Consider the following 20,272-nt stretch of genomic DNA (forward strand, 5'->3'; position numbering starts at 1 on the left):
ATGAGAAGCAGAGGTGTGACCAGTGCTGTGTAAGTGTGGTCAGTGCCATTTGGGCATGTACACCCCCTACACTATCAGCCCCAATGTCTTCCTAAATATGCAAAATAATAAAAATCTCATCATTTTGTGAGGAAAATAGAAATACAATTTTAATACTTATGATTTATGGCTGACCATGTGGCCAGCTGGTGGCTGGTCACCATCATGCTGATGATGGGCCTATTTTTATGCGGAGGCCTGGAGCTGTAGCTCCATCCGCCCCATTGTTAATCTGGCCCTGGCTTTCACACACATAGTAAAATTCTTACAAAACATGTTGACATCCTTTTAAAATAAGGGACCAGTGTTGGATTTGCTTTCACAAATAACATTTTACTTCTAAGTCTAATTAAGCTAAATTTAAAGAGACAGATCTAATATTTTCTGACATATTGGATTCATTCTTAGTATATGGAAACGGCCAAAATCTCCCAAAAAATACACCAATGGCATGTCCATGTTCACCTGTGTATACCAGATATATGTACTTTTCCCAATGTCTGGGATAATTACAGAAATATTGTACCTCACCATTTATCACACAACAATTCTCCTGAATACCATGTGTAATGATTGTGGGGTCAGGAAGCATTCCGTACCATTACTGGGCTCCCCATTGTCAGTGGGACAACAGCCCATTACTGCCATCTTGAAACAGCGCCCAAGTGTGCCCATTATACCCCTAAAGCCAACAAGCAAGAACAAGCCTAATAAATAACTAATGACAAATTTTACATTATGATTTGGGAATTTATATTTCCATCCTTGAAAATTTTCTTTCAGAATTTTCTAAACTCATATTTCTACTTTCATTATGTGCTCAATCATTAACTTTCTACTCTATGGTTCCAAGTTGGAAGTGGTCCCCACCTAAGTACTATACCAGATGGGTTGTTCTACAGTTAGTGGTCTATCCCATTATGGACAACCATTTATTTAGCAAACTGGAAGGCTGTAGATAGGAGAGAAAGATGGTGGAGAGATGTAACGATGGTTGGCTGGAATAAAACCATTTCTAAAGTGAAATTATATTGTACCTCCTTTAAGTGATGCATTCCAGAGGAAATGATTAAAGTGGGCAATATCCACTGGGGTTAGCAGATCAGCAATTCAAGTAGCTTCCAGAATATAAACATAAGAAATGCCTCTAAAACACCTCTCTCCTCAGGAAGAGTTATACGTTACAGGAGGACTTGGAAGTTTTTCAATTAAAATTGTTCATAGAAATATTTAGGTTAAATAAAATATATTATTGTGGAAGTTATGGGGTAGATCAGTTAGAAGCACCATCAAGGGCCTTCATAAGTCTTCATAAGTCTCATGGGGTGAAATTGTCTAACTCCCTGGATATTTCAAATGCTATTGCAGAGTATTAAGCAAATCTCACTAATTTTAAAATGGACCCCGAGCACCCCCCAATCGACATCTTCTACTATTTCAGATTTCCTGTCTGGTTTATCATTACCAGAACGTGATACCCAAACAAAAGTTTCTCTTAATGCCCCTTGGATAGAGGAAGAGTTTAGATCTGTTATATGTGCTTTGCCAAGAGATAGCGCCCCTGGCCCGGGTGGTTATTCCACTCATTTATATGCCACCTTTGTGTCTGCACCAATATTAGTGGAAGTATTTAATGCGGGCACATCATAGAGTGCTTTTCCATCAGAAATAAAAGAAACTTGTTAAATCACTATCCTTAAACAGGGCAAGTACCTGCCATATGTCCAACACTATCGTCCAATTACTGAACACCACTAAATGGTCATAAACAGACTTTCAAGAAATGAACATCCAGCTTTACTGTCAAAACTTCAGTCTCTGCATGAATATAATTGACAAAAACAATCCCTCAGCTATTTTGGCATCTCGTTGACTGTTAATGAAGAGGATCTGCTAGAATATAATTAAGGCCCATTGCTACGGAAACTTGAGTCCTTTACGAAGTACTGGAAAAGTTATTAGGTTTTTGTAGATGGGTAGATTGACAGCAAATAAAATTATGGATCTCCTTATCCTTAGAACCATTTCACCCTTTTAGGTAAATAAATCTAATGCTCTATTTAATAGATATATTTGGAACAACAAGAGGGCAAGGTTTTCTAGATAATATATATCTACGCTTAAACCTTGGGCCAAAATGGAGAAGGGTATATTTGGAGAGTTCCCCTTGTGTGGATCCCAGGAGAATCCCGCACCCTTCCGCCATACACATCCAAATCAATAGCCACATTTAAAACGTGATACACACTGCTAGGTTATTTTTTATGTCGGCTGCCTTCGGCTAATTTATTCGTTCAAAGTCTGGAATTATTATTCCCAAATCTGGTTCTGTCTACCTGATTTAATAGTGGTATCTTTTCCCTAGAACATTTATTTTCTAATAACATGCTTATGACATTTTCTCGATTACAATCTGGCTATTCTCTTACTTGTAGAGATTTTTATAATTTTCTACAAGTTTGCCACGGGATTCAAACTTTACTCCATTTAAATTGTCCCCCGCAGTTCCCCCATCACTTCCTAATGTTTTTTATTACGACTACAGGCCTTAGAGGAGGAATCACTAAATGGTATAATTTTATTTTGAGCAAACTGCAACCTGAAAAGATCCCTGCACAATCAATCAAAATGGAAACTTGAACTGGGGGTGAGTTTAGATCCGTTAGTATAGAGAAATACATTTATGTCTCTATTTAAAATGTCAAAATGTATCAATCATATTGAAATGTTATTAAGATATTTTATCAAATGTATCCGACTCTGGATAGATTGCATAAAATATATCCATCTCAATCTAGACTTTGTTGGAGGAAATCTGGCCAGATAGGGGGGACACTACATTCTGGAGCTGTCCAGTGCGTACATCCCTGTGGAATGAAATAGAGTACGTTATATTTCAGGTGATTTGTGGTCTTACGGTTTCAGTTAATCCAGAGGTGGCATTGTTGCCTGTATTCCCTGATTCTATTCTTCAAATTGGACATATCCTCATATATTATAAAGCAGACACACAATAGCTCAGCTATGGAAACAGGGTACTCCTCACACACTCCTGGTAATTGTTTCAAAAATCACTCAGAGCTTTAATATGGAGACTTTAGATTGCTCATATAGCACTACTCCCAAATCTCCAATGCGGAAGCCCAGCAAGGGTGAAGATCCCGATCGTCCCTAAGGTAAGTATCGCTAACCTAATTCTACCCCCTAACAAACCCTTATGGGTGCCTAACCCTAATCTCCCCCCCAAGTGCCTAACCCTAATCCCCCCTCTAAGTGCCTAAACCTAACCCCCCCTTCCCCGCTGCATAAACCTAAGTCCCCCGGGGGGGTGCCAAACCCTAACCTCCCCCTGGGGGTGCCTAACCCTAACCCCCCCCTTCCCCTAGCCTAACCCTCCCAGGGGGGTGCCTAACCCTAAGTCCCCCTGGAGCCCTAAAACCTAACCCTCTTCCCCCCGGCGGCTGTCCGTGCCCGGCTTACCTTCGTTCGGTATGCCAGGCGTCGGTCTTCCGGCGTATGGTTAATGTCAAGCGTCAAGTTTTCGACACCTGTCATTAGTACCACGCCGGGATTAGAGAAACTGGAAGCCGGCAGTCGGCATTTAGACTGTCGACTTCCAGACTACATCCCTCCAATACAGACGTGGGATAGCTAGTTCCCATATATACCCTTCCCCTTCTGTGTTACACCTGTCTGTCTGCTCCCCCGTTTAGAATGTAAGCTCTCATGTGCAGGGACCTCTTCCCTCTTGTGCTACTCTTTACATTTTCTTCTACTCTCTACTCCCCATTAGGGCACCTAACACGTGACTGCCAATTCCCGGCAGCTTATTGTGAGTGCTTTAATCACTATTCCAGCAAATGTATATAAATCGTGTCCTTGTCCTCCACAGTAATGTACTGTAAGTTAATTGTTTCTTGTTCACCTATTAGTTCTATGTACTATGTAAAGCGCTGCGGAACACTTGTGGCGCCATATAAATAAAGGATAATAATAATAATAATAATATATTACAGAGGGACAGGGTTCTGATATAGAATCATAATATCTTTATCTTTAGGGATATTTTATTATTTTTAGGACTTCACTGATTTAAGATTAGTTGTTTTTTGGGGGGGATTTATGCCCTGGAGTTGTGGGTTCTTTGAAGCATGTATTCAAAGCTGTATCTGATTACAATCGATTACGATTACAAATTGTCAATTTCATATGGTTTCAAGCCTATAACTAGCTTAAAAACAACTTACCCCTTTGTCACTATTTTGAAAGAAAATGTATAACTACCATATTGTACTGTACCTACTTTTATGTTTCCTATTCCCTCCCTTTTCCTTTTTTTTGCTGTATCCCTATGTTCTTGAATGAACAAAAAATCAATAATTGATAAAAACTCAAGTAAAAAAATAACTATAAAACCATTTGTAAAGTGAAATTATATTTGTACCTCTCTTAAGCGCTGCATTCTGGAGGCAATTATTAAAGTGGGGATGTCCAGTGGGGTGGACTAGATAGACAGACAGACAGATAGATAGATAGATAGATAGATAGATAGATAGATAGATAGATAGATAGATAGATAGATAGATAGATAGATAGATAGATAGATAGGAGAGATATGAGATAGATAGAAGGACATGAGATCGATAGATAGATAGATAGATAGATAGATAGATAGATATGAGATAGATAGACCACATGACACACATTTCCATACATTCCTGGATTGAACCAGGTTTTATTAGGTTTACAAACAAATGACCCATAGAATATGGGGGATAAGTCACTCTTATTGGCCTTACAAGAAAATTATACCTTTTTGAGAGCACAGTCCAGTCCCAACTTATCTAGCTTACCATGTGATTACAATGGCATTTGTACAGGTTCTCTATAGCTCAGATAAAGAAGAGTAATGGTAATGGGGAACAAGCAAGTGTACGTTTGGCAATGAATGCAGAGCAGCAGAATTGATTAGAACTCAGCTGAAGCTGCTGCTCATTGTCTTCCAGACGCTTCTCTGCCTGCACAGAATGATCAGTAGGAGGCATCATGTAATTCGCCCATTCTTCTCTCAAGTAGGTGCCATTTTTATTAACTTTGGATTCAAAGGTTAAAGGTAGATAATACACTTCTTGCAATACTTCTAAAATGCTATCATAATGACATAAGATTAATTAAGAGAGGGTCCACAAAAAGATGTACAACATTCTTTAATTATCTTGGCTGTCAAAGGGGCTTCTGCACATGTCTCTGCTACGTTCCACGGTTGTAGCCCCCTTAGCATCTAAGTAAAAGAACAGTCTTTCTATTGCATATGGTATTATTGGAAGTATGTTATGATTGTGCTCTAGCAAGTTGCCTACCTGAGATTGGAAGCGACTACGTTTGTCAAAGAGTAAGAGATAGAGTAGTTGCTCGTCATAGTTCGTACAAAACCAGTCCTTTTGCTTTGGGAAACAAATCTCTTATGTTACATTATTTACAAGAGGTGACCTACGGTGCATGTGTCCTAATGTACACCTAAGCGAATGGCAGCTGTAATCTGTGACAGAGAACATTCAAAAATATGGCTACACTATGACTGACAGCAACTCAATGGGAGAGCAATAGGACAGGTTTGCAAGGATAATAAAAATAAAACTATTGCAGTATTTATCTATTGGAAGCATATTGTTTTAGAACAAAACGGATGTCCTGAGATTGGAACGGAAACAATACACAAAAGGTATAGTATCGTCCTTGTTCCTGCCCAATGACACATTGCTTTGGTCCTTTAGACATGTATGTGTGTATGTGTGCCAGTTGTTTTTTGGCAACAACACCAGCTGGAATGTCAAAGGTCCAGAAAAAGGCATATGCGGTACTTTAATGGCTTTAAATTTCTGTGGCTGTGATTTCTTCAAACTGAATCTCTGCACCATGCAGGTCAAAATCATCAAGCTCCCTTGCCTCCAGTTCTAGAGTCAGCTGTTTAATGTCTCTCTCCAGCTCCCGGTTCTGTTGGTACATCTGGATATAGTTGTGCTGTAATTGCTTTTGATAGCGAATCACCTTCTCTTTTTCCTCCTGCCATATGCGACGTTCGTCCTCAAAATTTTCCATTTGTTCCTGATTTCTCCGGCGTTCGTTCACCAAAGCTTCCCTGAGCCTCTCCATGTACTGCTTCAAGCCTTGCATGTTCTCCGTGTTCTGCCGCTGTGCTTTGGCCTCGTCGCTCTCGTAAAGCAAGAATGGATCTTCCTTCTCTTGGCAGTGGCACAGCCCGTGCCGAAGGCTGGCTACGGCTGCTTCTCTAAGACTAGACACCTCTTGGTCCAACTTACTGGCCTTCTCCCGTAGCAGTTCCGCCTCGTTCTTCTTGCGCTGTAGTTCATTCTCGCACACCTCCAGCTCCAGCGTCTTTGTGTGAGCAGTTTCCTGGAGCTCCTGGACTTGGTCTTCACTAACCTGGAGGTCTGATCGAGCTTCTCTCAGCTGGGATCGGAGCAGCAATATTTCATTGGACTTCTGAGCCAGCTCAGCCTGGACGTCCTTCAGCTGCTGTTTAAGCAGTGATATTTCACCCGATTTCTGGCAAACCTGAAAGTAGAAACATTTAATTGTAAACTATGGTAATGTGTTCCTCTGTCCACATAAAGAAAATACTTTTGAACAGAATATATTGTTTCATTTAAAGTAATAGTTTTGCTTTATTTCTGAAAAACCTTTTAAAGCCGTAGTGCCTGCAAAATGTTATTGCTAGATAAGTGCCTGATGACCATCAGCAGTGGCTCCTACCCTCTTGAATGAGGGGGGGCTTCCACTACCCAAGGAGAGGAGGAGACAGTCCCAGCACCTGCACAATGGATCTGGCAGGAGCTAGGACCGGCGCATGCACACAAGCAGTGCGCAAAACACTGGCTTCTAGGGACTGCATCGGCTGCAGCCCATAGAAGCCAGGAAGGGCTGCCCGAAAGGCAGAGGAGAGGCTTTCCACTGAAAGCATGCTCCCTGCTAATCCAGCCCAGACTGGCAGACCCATGGGGAGAAAACACCTCCCCCGGGGGACTGCTTGCCCTGTGTGTGACTGGCAGGTAGCGCTTCTATTTGGAGTCCACGTCACAGTGTAGCCAGTGCAGTCACGGACTGTAAATGGTTCACTGAGTTGGTGGATATTACTGGGGGAGGGGGTGGGGTGGGGGGGCTGCAGCTAAAATCCATCACTGGTTACTGTGATGTCTTAATGCTATATTTGTGGTATCAGTTAAAATGCATTGAAATAAATTATTCATTATCATACTGGTTTGTCAATCAGGAATTAATGTTTATACTGTGCGCTAATAACTACTGTAAAAGTTTCCTCCATGACGGCAAACTCTGCAAACCTGTCCAATTATTAATTGCTATTAACATACATTTATATAGTGTCAGCATACTCTGTAACGCTTTACAATTGGGGACAGAGTAATAAAATAACACATGTATGGAGAGATAGAAAAAGCAGTAAGAGGGCCCTGCTTATAGTATATGTGATACTAGAAAAGCTTTACCGACAACACATTTAGTAAAGAAATATTTTGGTAACCTATAGTACACTGGTTCTCAACTCCAGTCCTCTACTACCCCCAACAGTAAAGTAGATTGACTTATATGTGCATGATTAAAGAAAACTAGAAAACATGACCTGTTGGGGTTACTTGAGGACTGGAGTTGAGAACCACTGCATATAATACATTAAAATGTTTTCCTCGGACTCTTTGGGGCTTATTCAGAGTTTCAAGCACGGTAGCCATGGAAATAAATGCTGTTAATCTCCTATATGAATAAAGTTTGTACTAGATTCTGAACTGCAAATGAATCTTTAGGTGAATGCAACAAAATTCAACCCGAGATGTCTTCCCCCCCCCCAAAAAAAAAAAAAATATATATATATATCCATGGATACCAAGGTAAAAAAAAACCTCTAATATTGTTTTCAGGAGAGATTATATGTAAAGTACCTCCCACTTTGTCTCCTCCAGTCGCGGCCCCAGTTCTGTTTGCTCTCTCTCAAACGAGGCACAGCGTTTCTCCAGCAGCTCCCTCTCCTGGAGAAGTTGGGAAAAGTCCTCCTGCTGCTTCTTCTTCTCCTGCTGCAGCTGGAATATCTGAAGTTGCAGAACCTGCTGCAGCCGCTGAGCCTTCTGGGAAGCCTGCTTTATTTTTAGGGCACAGCTTTGGCGGAGATCCTCCATCTCCAGCTCACATCGCTTCTGTTTTTCTTCATAGACCTGTGAATAAAATGAGAAAATCCTATCAAAGCATTCCATCTACATCACATACCCAAAGCCTGTCAAATTATGTACGTAATTATGGACTGTATATATATATATATATATATATATATATATATATATTAGTCTACCTGTAGCCTACACATACTGAGGGCAGATATTTTGTAGGCTGAATATCGACATTCAAGAGAATGAATCCTATCAAATCTCATGAATAGAAGCTCTGGAGGCAACAAGTCAGCTTAAGATAATTACAACACCTTCTAGCTTTATTTGTATTTTCTCTTAACACAGAGATATAAAAGACAACTAATGGAAGCGCTTTACAGAGAATTACAGTGGAGTTTACAATCTATTTACCATATCACGTATACACACACACACTTACACACTAGAGTTAATTTTTGTCTAGAGCCAATTAACCTACCAGTATATTTTTGGAGTGTGGGAGGAAACCGGAGCACCCAGAGGAAACCCACGCAAGCACAGGGAGAATATACAAACTCCACACAGATAGGGATGTTATGAATTGGAGGGATTTCAAAGAAATGAGAGGAGACTGTTTGTTAAATACATACGGACAGAACGGCTGTGACAATTGGTCTGTCTTACCAGGGTTCATATAATATTGCTGACTATGAAAAAGTGATAATTATGTGTGTGTATTTTACCCAAGTGATGTAATCTAATCACACACAGGCATGAGAACATTATATACAGTAACCCAAAAGTCTTCATCAAGATGAAGTGACCATGAATAGCCTTAATACTGGCTAAATAAACTTCTTAAATTGTTGTGCTTTATTTTTTATCATCAATAGTTTTTTATTAGAAATTTGTCCGTGAAACACGTACAAAAAGGAGGTACAGAAAGGAGAAAAGGAGGGGGGAGGGAAGGGAATCAGGAGAAATTACAACATTTCCAATCGTACAAAATGTATAAAAAGCAAATAGTATGAACAACAGATTGTTCTCGTATCCTATGGTTACATTGTAATAAAACATCATTGGGAGATGAGACAACAACAAGCCTTTCAATAAAATAGGAAACTAAGGGGTTTCGAGGAGAAGTAATGCACCTTCCCCAGCTGCAGTAAACTTTGACCAACTAGACCACTTCACTAGAGGGGAGGAGGTCGAGGAGGAGCCCGGTAACCCTACAGTTTCCATTAAAAAGGCAAAATGAATCTTACGGATTATTTTAGAGAGGGGGGGATGAACATTTCCAATGTTGAGCAATAGCTGCTCTTGTGGCAATAAATATATGTCCTAGAACGTAGCAATCCGCCTTAGATAGACCCGAGGGGTAAATATGTAGCAGTGCCAGAGCAGGGGACTCCTGGATGCGTACTTGTAGGACTTTATAGGCTAATGTGAACACCTCGTTCCATAGGGGACGTATGCGAGTACAGCTCCAGAAGATATGGAATAAATCGCCTAATTCCATACAGTTTCTCCAGCAAAACTTCGATTGAGAATGCCAAATTTTATGTAGTTTAGCTGGCGTGAAGTAGAGTCTCTGTAACAATTTATATTGCATTTCAAGGAGGTTATGGCATCTCGAGAAGCGGTGGGCTGTTAAGTATATGGATTCCCATTGAGGAGGTGTAAATGTGGTTTGTAAGTCAGCTTCCCATTGAAGTTGCGAGGGAGATTTACCCGTTTCCTCTCTATCTTGGTATACGGAGTACCAAAACCGTATTGAACCTCTGGAGTTCCCTGATGACAATCTGGATAGGATGTGGGCAGGTGGAATGTGTAGCGAGCCAGGGATTTTAAACATACTCAATAACCAATGGTATATACGGGTATACATAAATAATTCCCTGTGAGGTAAGTTGTATTGTAGCTGAAGGGAGGCAAAGGTTCTAATAGATCTATTATTAATCAGATCAGAGACAGAAGAGATACCGCAGGATTGCCATCGAGAAATGTTTAGATCAGGTATTAAATGTGAGAGGGTTCCTAAGTAGAGGTTACTAGTCGGTAGAGAGAGTCCCCTAGTAGAGATTGCAGTTAAATCCCAGGCCATTAATGAGTCTACAACGGCTCGAGGAGTATCTTTCGCCACAGGACGTAGTTGTTTGGGGGTCCACAGAAACTCCCATAGGGGATATGGGCATAGTTCCCTCTCCAAATCTACCCATGGTTTGGTCCCATGGGGAAGGGACCAGTCGCCTATCTGAGCCACCAGACAAGCATAATGGTAAGCGAGCAGATTGGGGACTTCGAGCCCACCCAACTTGCGCTGTCTAGTTAATCGAGAATAGGCGATCCTAGGGGTTTTTCCCCTCCAAATGTATTTCAAAATTAAAGAGTGAATTTGTCGAATATAATTTTTTTGGACTAGATAGGGGATTGCTCGGAACAAATACATGAGCTTTGGTAAAATCGACATTTTGAACGCAGCCAGTCTACCCAACCAAAATATTTCAAAACTTAACCAATGTTTCAATAGGTCATCAATATGGGTCAAAAGGGGATTAAAATTTAATTCTGCCAAGTTGGACGTAGTGTTAGATATGTGAATCCCTAGATATGGTATGAACTTCTCCTTCCATATGTATTTGAAATTTGTTTTAAAACTTGTCAATGGGATATGGAAAGACAGGGCCTCTGTTTTAGTAGTGTTAAGTTTATAGAATGACGAAGCGCTATAATGATCTATGATGTTGTGTAAGGCTGGTAGTGAAGAGCATGGGTCGGTAACGAATAGGATTACGTCGTCTGCAAACAAACTCAGTTTATGTATTGAAGAACCCACCTTAATTCCCAGGAATGCACTAGAACCTCTAATTGTAGCGGCAAATGGCTCGACGGCAAGAATGTACATAAACGGGGAGAGGGGCAGCCTTGTCCAGTACCATTTTTTGTTATTTCAAAAATTGGAGATGGAAATCCATTGCTCAAGACAGATGCCGATGGACAGCTATAGGAGTGCCGAGATAGAGGTTGTGTTTTAAACAAAGTAAAATATATCTATATAATAAGCGAGAAAGTGTGTGTCTGTCTGTTTGTCCTTTATGCACGGCCAGAGTTTGGACTTAGCTCCCCCAAATTTCACATGGTGGCATAGTTTGACCAGGATTCGGTTTGTGCCTAGGTTTGAACTTCGTCAGGGCCACAAACTGTGACACTATCCCATAAAACCGGGATATCCTTAAATTACACAGGTTCTGGGGCTGAGGGGCTGGCTTCATACACACACTGTCACAATCATGAGCAGCTCAGCATATGGAGATTACAAACAGCAGGGGAGATTGATCGCAGCCACACGGTGCCACTGCGGGCGGGCCCCCTTTTTTTCCGGGAACGGGACATCAGTCCCGGCATACCCCCGATGGCAGCTCTGCTAGACATGGTCTTCAAAGTTGGTCTGCAGAGTGATTTCAGGGGGTGATTCAGCTGCGGACGCAGTGACAGGGATCACGCAGATTCATGATTATCGGGAATCTGCGCATGTGTCTGACCTGTACTGCGCATGTGCGACGGCCTCCGTTTCCCAAAATGGAGGCGTGTTGCCGACATTGGGGAATGGAAAGGCCAGGTCTCTGATGGCTGCCGAAGATTTCCTGGCCTCTTATACTCATCTGCGACAGCCGGCTTGCATGACCGCAAGGTCACTTAGCCGGCCGAAGGGATCACAGATGATCCAGTGCTATGACCTTAGAAGCAGCCCGGATCAGTAATGCATGGTGTGTTAGTAGCTGCTATAGCACAGGTATGGATCACTTCGTACTATGGTCCTGATTCAGAGTCACTCGCTATTTGCTATAAAAAAAATCCGCCCCCAGGCCGTTCGCATAACTGTGGGTGACCACCCACAGCTTGTGTGGGCGGCCTGGCGATGGTCGCGATTATAGCATCCATCGGGCTTGCAACAAGACCCTTGGGGTAGGGTCTCGTCCACCGCAAGCCCCAGTGAACGTCCTGCTCTAATAGAGCAGGAAGTTCACTACTGACATCACGTGTGATGTCAGTAGGGCCGTCCACAAACGGCAGGCGTTCCTTCAGGAGCGACTTCGTTTGTGCAGCCACCCCCCCGACCCGCCTACAAAACGGGGCGAGCTGCCGATCAACATAGACAGTGGCCCCCGTTTTGCTGTGACCCAAGTTCTCACTCGCTCCGGGGCTCGCGCGGCGTACGCACTGTCCGACCATCGACCCACTTGCGAGTGGGTCTGAATCAGGCCCTATATCTGTGATTAATTCTTCCTATGCTGCCAGCAAAGGTACAAGTACAATGTACCTCATTTAACGTTTGACTTGATTACTGACTGGAAGTTTTTTCTTAGTTACATATAAAATAAAACGACAATTGATTGCTCTCTTTACCACAATATATCTAAAGAGTGCCTGGAGCAATCAGTTGCTCTTCAGAGGCCACATAATTAATTGACTGGCATCTAATGTGTCTTAATTGATACAAAGATAAATACACCTGTCTGTAAGAGGTCCCGCCTATGGTTACAGTATTTATGAACAAGAGCTTCAGCGTGAAGATCAAAGAACATGCAGAGCAAATACCAAAGGGGGTGAATACTTTTACAGGAACTGTGGGCCTGATTCTCGCACGATGTGTATGCAAATTGAGTAGGCAGTACTATAGCACAACAAGGCATTAGCACGCCCACTATTTCTTAGAGAGCGATCACATAGTGTATGCAGACACCCACAAGATTGTTTTAAGACGCCCACTTGTGCACGTCATGTCCAGGAAGTGTATGCAACCATCGGTACATCGGGTAACATCGGATGCGATCGCAGCACTTGAGGTTGCCCATACCCTGCCACAAGCACTGCGAGCACTTCAGTGTAAAAACAAGCCCGGTGACGTGTAGTATGATGCTGTCTTATAATTATGCACACCTCTAAAACACTGTTGAAATATTTGCACCTCCACTCCTCCGTTTTTAATGCCCAGCCCCTGTTACCACCTACAAATGGCTTCCCCTGTCACTCACTTTGCTGGGCTGTCTATACGCAGCGAGCTAATGCATTGTGAACTTTTGCTAAGGTATGCACATGAGCACTGCAATGCATGAGCACAATGCATACACACTGCATACCATCGACAGCAGCGAGAGTATGCATCTTAGCTAGCCGGTCTGAATCAGGTCCTGTATTCTTTATTCTGTAATAACATGCAGAAGAATGTATTTAAATTCAAAGACTGAAATATTCTAAATCCTTACTGCTAAGTACATACAGAGCCTGCAGATCCATTCAGGATTGTCTTAAGTCAAAAATAAAAGGATAAAGTAATGATATCAGAGTGACAAACAGCTGTCCCTTTCCACCAATCACTAGGAGCCTTAGGAGTAGGCGGAGAAAGACAGAAGCAATCGCTGCCCTTTAGGCTCTGTGCATTGTTCTCCTGCCTTGCCCCTGCAGCCTGCTAAGCTGAACAAAAGTGTTTTCCCTCATACTGAAAGTCAACACCAGTAGGAATACGCTATAATAAAAGCAGCAGCAGCTCAATACTTCTCAGTCACTAACGTACAATGAAATGGCAAAAAAAACACGGTAAAGGGAAGATTGTAAAGAAACTCTGCATTATATTTATTTCTAACATACAAGCTTTAATCTGCGAAAGTTTTACACATTTAGATGGTGCCGACACTATGGTGTCAACATACCGTTCTGGAATCATGAAATCTGACAGCTAAAACTCCATACACACGGAGCGATCAGATAATGATATCGTTGTCTGATCGTCCTGTACCCTCCTGGTGTGCTGAATGATCGATATCGATCATCCAGCACACCACCTACTTACCATCGACTATAACGACCCCCGCGATCAACGATCATGGGTCCCTATAGTAACTTGCTCGATATCGAGCAAGTTGACCTGCATGCACGGGCGATGGACGATATCGATATCGTCCATTAAGTGCCTGTGCATCGCAGGTCGTTGGTGGGTTGGAAGAGGCCAAAAACTGAACGATTTGAACGATATCGTTAGCATTCAAATCGATCAGTTTTATCGTACTTTGTGTACGCACCATTACTTTGCTCATCTATAATGAGTATGCCCGCACTCCCACTGCTCATCAGCTACATGTAACACCTGCGAAACTGGAAAACCGGTTAATAATACACTAGTAATAGTCTGCTAGTAATAGGTTTATTGTATGTAACACATATATATTCCATCGTTGTAAGGAGCGATCATAATAGGCTCAGGGCTTGATCAACAGGATAAAACAAAAACAGGAATAAATATAGAAAAAAATAATCTGCATGGAAAAACATTCTGGAAAATGGCAGCCACTGGGAACCCACCATAAAAGGTGAAAGGCAGGAACACAGATAATAAATATTTGGATTTGCAACCCAAAATTGAAATTTGGGAGCAACTAACCATATAAAGTAGGGATTACAAAATGTGCTCCTTCATGGTTTCAACATGTACATAAATTGCACTTGCTTGGTTCAGTTTGGGACTGTGAATATGAATGAATATGTCTGACCTGGCAAATAGCCGCCTCATTTTCATCTAGATTTTCCTTCAGATGCTGCAATTCCATTTCTCTGTCTTTTAATTTATCCTCCAGCTCTCTGATGAGAATCTCTTCGTTAATGGGGGACCGGTCACATGAGCCACTATCAGAAGACGGGTTCCCCCTTCCACTTAACGACCCTGTGCTCTTACTGGACGATGAGCGGCCGCTGTCAGAGTTCGAAGGACGTGTCCGAGCTCTGGACGTTCGGTCAGAGAATCCATTAATACTAGGGTGATTGTCTAGGTTAATATGACTCATGGACATGCTGACAGGTTCTAGCTGGTGACTGCAGCTCGTGCTGTAGGTGGGAAGACTAGACAGCGAATTCCGGCCAGAGTCTGACATTGTTCCAGAGACGGAACTGTTCCGGCAGCTTAATGAGTTGTGCTTGTCACTCATCCCCATCGAGTTTCCGATGATAAGGAGGTTTAAACTGCCTTGGCTGTCAGACAGGCTTGGGCCTCCGTTCCGCTGAACCAGATACTGTAGAGAGGAGTTACGTTTTTTCGGCACCACTGGTTTGAAAGCTGTAGGTTTTATCAAGGTCTTCTCAATGTTCTGTAATAAGAGAAAAGGTGAGATAAATTGTCAATAACAAGGTATATGACACATTCTAAATCATTTTTCTCTTATTAACCAGACTGCACAGGTCGCTTTGTACGGCTTAAACTGTAAGCTTCTATCAACATGGAACACAAGTTACCCCACACTAATGAGCTGTAAGGACCTGATTAATTCAGAGCTGGATGCTGATGCTGCAGTGACTACATCTTTATGCCGACGCTGCAGCGATAAGCTTCCTACCGATGTGCCCACCAGCTGTGGCGATAATCCACCGCTGCTCGTATTAAGACACACCATCGGATGCCAAATTGGACGCACCATCAGAGATGGCACAGCGGGGAAAGACAATTGGGTAAATTATTCTTTTGTTTGTGTGAAAACAAAGTTCTAGAAAAAAAGTTTAACACTAGAGGTGTGTACACACACAACGATGTAAGTAATGAACGAATTTCGTTGAACGATTTTCGTTCAGTTTTTCCCTTGAACGAAAATCGTTTTATAAAGTAGTTGGTTTTACTTTACATAATAAACAATTTTCTGTGTGTTGAAGGAAAAATGTTGCAACTTCTATTGAAAATCGTTCAGTTGGCCAGTATGACTGAACTACAATCAACAAACTAGAACACGCATGAACGATAATCATTCATGGTTTATCGTTTTACACTGGACGATTTTTTGAACGATTGAACGATAACGACGTTGTTATAGTTAAATTGTTAAAAAAATCATTGTGTGTGTACGCACCTTAATCCTTCTAGCATGTAGTCACAAATGTATACACCAACGGCTCTGTGACAACCTACTAAAAGCTTGATGGGTGCATTACTGTAGGCCCTAACATGCAGTGTCATGGTCATTCGTATAGATTAATTATAGTATACGAGGCAGGCTGGAAAATCTCTCCTAAAGAAAAATAGAAACGTAAATTACTTGTCTAGACATTCCCATATCAGTATACCAATGCAGCTGGTGTCATGTTTAAATTGCTGAGGACTACAGCATAGGACTATATTTACCGGGAAAAGAAAGTCGGCATGATCTGCACATAAAACAGATCACCCGAACATTATAACGATTTAGGAAAGTTTGAACTTGATTCCTGTATTTTTTCAACTTCATTAAATTACATTGTTACAATGCTATTAATGTAATGTAATGCCCATATATATAGCAATACAATTGTCCTGACATACAAGGTAATTCAAATTATAAAGCCTGAACGATGTAATTTTCAGTTAGTCTCTAAGATCATACTGCATCATTGTCACTAAGAAGGCTAATCCCAGGAGGATCCCGGGATTTTGTCTTACAATTGGCTAAAGTGTGCATGCGCTATTAGGTATTTTATTTTAATGCCAGGCAGCGCTGAGCACATGCAAGTCGCTCATATTCTGCCTGGCTGCCCCGGCTGTGCGTGTGACATCAGAGGTCACACTGCGCAACCCCACGCCAGACCGCTCCTTCAGCCGTGCCTGCCCGCCCCATTGACTAACTCAATCGTGGATGTCCCGGGATTGAGCATTTTTTCAATCCCGAATCCTGGGATTAAAAAAACTACCCGGGATTGGCCTCCCTAGTTGTCACTGTAACAGAATTGCTAGCCTTTAAAGCAATATAAGCTTTAAACCTAGAACAAGAGCAGCATGGTTGGTGTAATGGTTAGCATCAGTGGCAGCTCCAGGGGTGGGGCTGCAGCGCAGTCCAAAATTCAAACAGGGGAGTCACACCAACTGCCAGTGAGTCCCAGCCATCTATATTAGGCAGCGTTTGAAAGGACAGTTGGTGAGGCTCCACTAATTGAATTTTGGACTGCGCTACAGCCCCGCCCCTGGAGCCGCCACTGGTTAGCATTACTGACTCTTAGCACTGAGATCTTGGGTTCACTTCTCCACCAAAGTCCTAACTATGTGGAGCTTGTATGTTCTCCCAGTGTGTGTGTGTGTTTCATCTGGGTGCTCCGGTTTCCTCCCACAATCCAAAAATACTGGTAGGCAAACTGGGTTCTGACAAAAAAAGGAACCCTTGTGTATATGAGTCTACATGTGATAGGGAACATAGATTGTAAACTTCAGTGGGGCAAGGGCAAAATACTCTCTGTAAATTACTCTCAAAGTGCTGGAAAGGTGTGGGGCCCAATAATGTCACCTTTGTCCAGTGCCTCACTGGTCCCTTAGAACAGACTGAGTATATTGTGCCACTTAAGCCACAAAGATCTGTCTACAAGTTCCTCCATGTAAGAGGACTAAGGGGATTTTAAGAATTAGTTCGACAAAATAACATTACCCCACTGGTGCACTGCAAGCTGGATGAAGGTGACCTACAAGGACAGTTGCTGTGGCCTGAGGGAAGCAGGACAGATAAAGGAGAGACGGGATGGCTGGAAGGTCAGTCTTGTAGCAAATCAAAATGAATGAGCTTCACTCTGACTCAGTGCACCGATTGTCCCTGTACTTGTACGTAGCTTAGTTTCATGTGTGAGACAAATACCCCTTTCAGACATACGACCCTGGAAATTTCATGCTCAGACCCGGGAATTTCTCCTGTGTAAAATCCTGGGTATTTGGTCGAGACCCCCCTTTCACACTACAGTGTCTGCCCGGGACATTCCCAGGTAAACCCCTTTCAGACATAGGGGCCCATTTATCAAAGTGCATTTGAGGTAAATTCCCCGAAAACACCTGTTTTCGGGGGTTTACCTCAAATACTTAGTATCCCCCGAATGTATGAAGGAGGGACCGCAGCAGGTATCTCTGATACCTGCTGCGATCCCTCCATTGCCGCCGGCAGCCGCCTCCCCCATAGGTTTCTATGGGGGATGCGATGCTGCCAAATGTATCAATATCAGGAATGCGAAGCATTCCCGATATTGGCCCCAGCAGCTAACGCCATCTGAAGATAGCGTTAGCCACTGTGTCCTATGGGCACCTACCGCATTTCAGCCGGGAGTTTTAGATTACCTGCCTCTCTGCCGTCTGCCCCTCCTAGCCTATCCCCTCTCCCGCTGCTGCTTATGAGGTCATCAAAATGCAGCAGGCAGCCGGCCAATCACAATCCAGCCATTTTATTTTATGTTATTCTATAAAATTATTTGTTTTATTCCATATTTGCCAAGCACCCCCCTATACGCCCGGGAAATTCCCTGCTCAATTGGAGGGTCGGCTCCTCGGGAACGTGTTCCCGGGCAGGTACCTTTCAGACATACACGACATCCCGGGAATTTGGCCTAGGCAGGCCAAATTCCCGGGACTCTCAGTATGTCTGAAAGGGGTATAAGGGGGACATGTATCAAACTTCTAAAAAGGACAAGTGTAGGTGTTGCCCATAGCAACCAATCAGCTACTAGCTATCATTTTAAAAAATGTACTAGATAAATGATAGCTCGTAGTTGATTGGTTGCTATGGGAACACCTATACTTGTCCTCTATAGGTTTGATGATAATATGCTACAGATAGAGGGGAATGTGTTGTTAGGGGAGTGGGGGATGCTACAGATGTGATAGATGGGATGAATGGGTTTTTCCTCACAGTGATGAGGAGGGGGCTGTGCTACGGGTGGAAGGTGAGAAGAAAATGGGACGGAAATGTGTCACTACAGTGGTGAGGGACTGGGTAATGTGCTGCTACAGGGGAGGGGGAAATATGTCACTACAGAGGTGAGGGGCTGGGTAATGTGCTGCTACAGGGAAGGGGGAAATGTGTCACTACAGTGGTGAGGGGCTGGGTAATGTGCTGCTACAGGGAAGGGGGGAAATGTGTCACTAGAGGTGAGGGGCTGGGTAATGTGCTGCTACAGGGAAGGGGGAAATGTGTCACTACAGAGGTGAGGGGCTGGGTAATGTGCTGCTACAGGGAAGGGGGAAATGTGTCACTACAGAGGTGAGGGGCTGGGTAATGTGCTGCTACAGGGAAGGGGGGAAATGTGTCACTACAGAGGTGAGGGGCTGGGTAATGTGCTGCTACAGGGAAGGGGGGAAATGTGTCACTACAGAGGTGAGGGGCTGGGTAATGTGCTGCTACAGGGAAGGGGGAAATGTGTCACTACAGAGGTGAGGGGCTGGGTAATGTGCTGCTACAGGGAAGGGGGAAATATGTCACTACAGAGGTGAGGGGCTGGGTAATGTGCTGCTACAGGGAAGGGGGAAATGTGTCACTACAGAGGTGAGGGGCTGGGTAATGTGCTGCTACAGGGGAGGGGGGAAATGTGTCACTACAGTGGTGAGGGGCTGGGTAATGTGCTGCTATAGGGAAGGGGGAAGTGTCACTACAGAGGTGAGGGGCTGGGTAATGTGCTGCTACAGGGGAGGGGGAAATGTGTCACTACAGAGGTGAGGGGCTGGGTAATGTGCTGCTACAGGGGAGGGGGAAATATGTCACTACAGAGGTGAGGGGCTGGGTAATGTGCTGCTACAGGGAAGGGGGGAAATGTGTCACTAGAGGTGAAGGGCTTGGTAATGTGTTGCTACAGGGGAGGGGGAAATGTGTCACTAGAGGTGAGGGGCTGGGTAATGTGCTGCTACAGGGAAGGGGGGAAATGTGTCACTAGAGGTGAGGGGCTGGGTAATGTGCTGCTACAGGGAAGGGGGGAAATGTGTCACTACAGAGGTGAGGGGCTGGGTAATGTGCTGCTACAGGGAAGGGGGAAATGTGTCACTACAGAGGTGAGGGGCTGGGTAATGAGCTGCTACAGGGGAGGGGGGAAATGTGTCACTATAGTGGTGAGGGGCTGGGTAATGTGCTGCTATAGGGAAGGGGGAAATGTGTCACTACAGAGGTGAGGGGCTGGGTAATGTGCTGCTACAGGGAAGGGGGAAATGTGTCACTACAGAGGTGAGGGGCTGGGTAATGTGCTGCTACAGGGAAGGGGGAAATGTGTCACTACAGAGGAGGGGGGCTGGGTAATGTGCTGCTACG

At 43.4% G+C, this 20,272-nt stretch overlaps 1 protein-coding gene across 6 annotated transcripts in view; it reads right to left on the minus strand.

The window, feature by feature from the left end:
• Positions 1–4,744: 4,744 nt before the first annotated feature.
• LZTS2 (leucine zipper tumor suppressor 2) overlaps positions 4,745–20,272 on the minus strand; it is a 178,253-nt gene continuing 162,725 nt past the window's right edge. For all 6 annotated transcript variants that reach the window (XM_088448688.1, XM_088448686.1, XM_088448687.1 and 3 more), the window contains 3 exons: positions 14,765–15,355; positions 8,016–8,285; positions 4,745–6,615 (listed from right to left, as the gene is read on the minus strand). In XM_088448688.1, coding sequence (XP_088304814.1) covers positions 5,911–6,615; positions 8,016–8,285; positions 14,765–15,355 — 1,566 coding nt within the window. In that variant the 3' untranslated portion in view covers positions 4,745–5,910. The remainder of the gene's footprint in view (positions 6,616–8,015; positions 8,286–14,764; positions 15,356–20,272) is intronic.

The sequence above is a fragment of the Taudactylus pleione genome, unplaced genomic scaffold (assembly GCF_031769625.1).
Source record: "Taudactylus pleione unplaced genomic scaffold, aTauple2 ptg000464l, whole genome shotgun sequence".
Taxonomy (NCBI): Eukaryota; Metazoa; Chordata; class Amphibia; order Anura; family Myobatrachidae; genus Taudactylus; species Taudactylus pleione.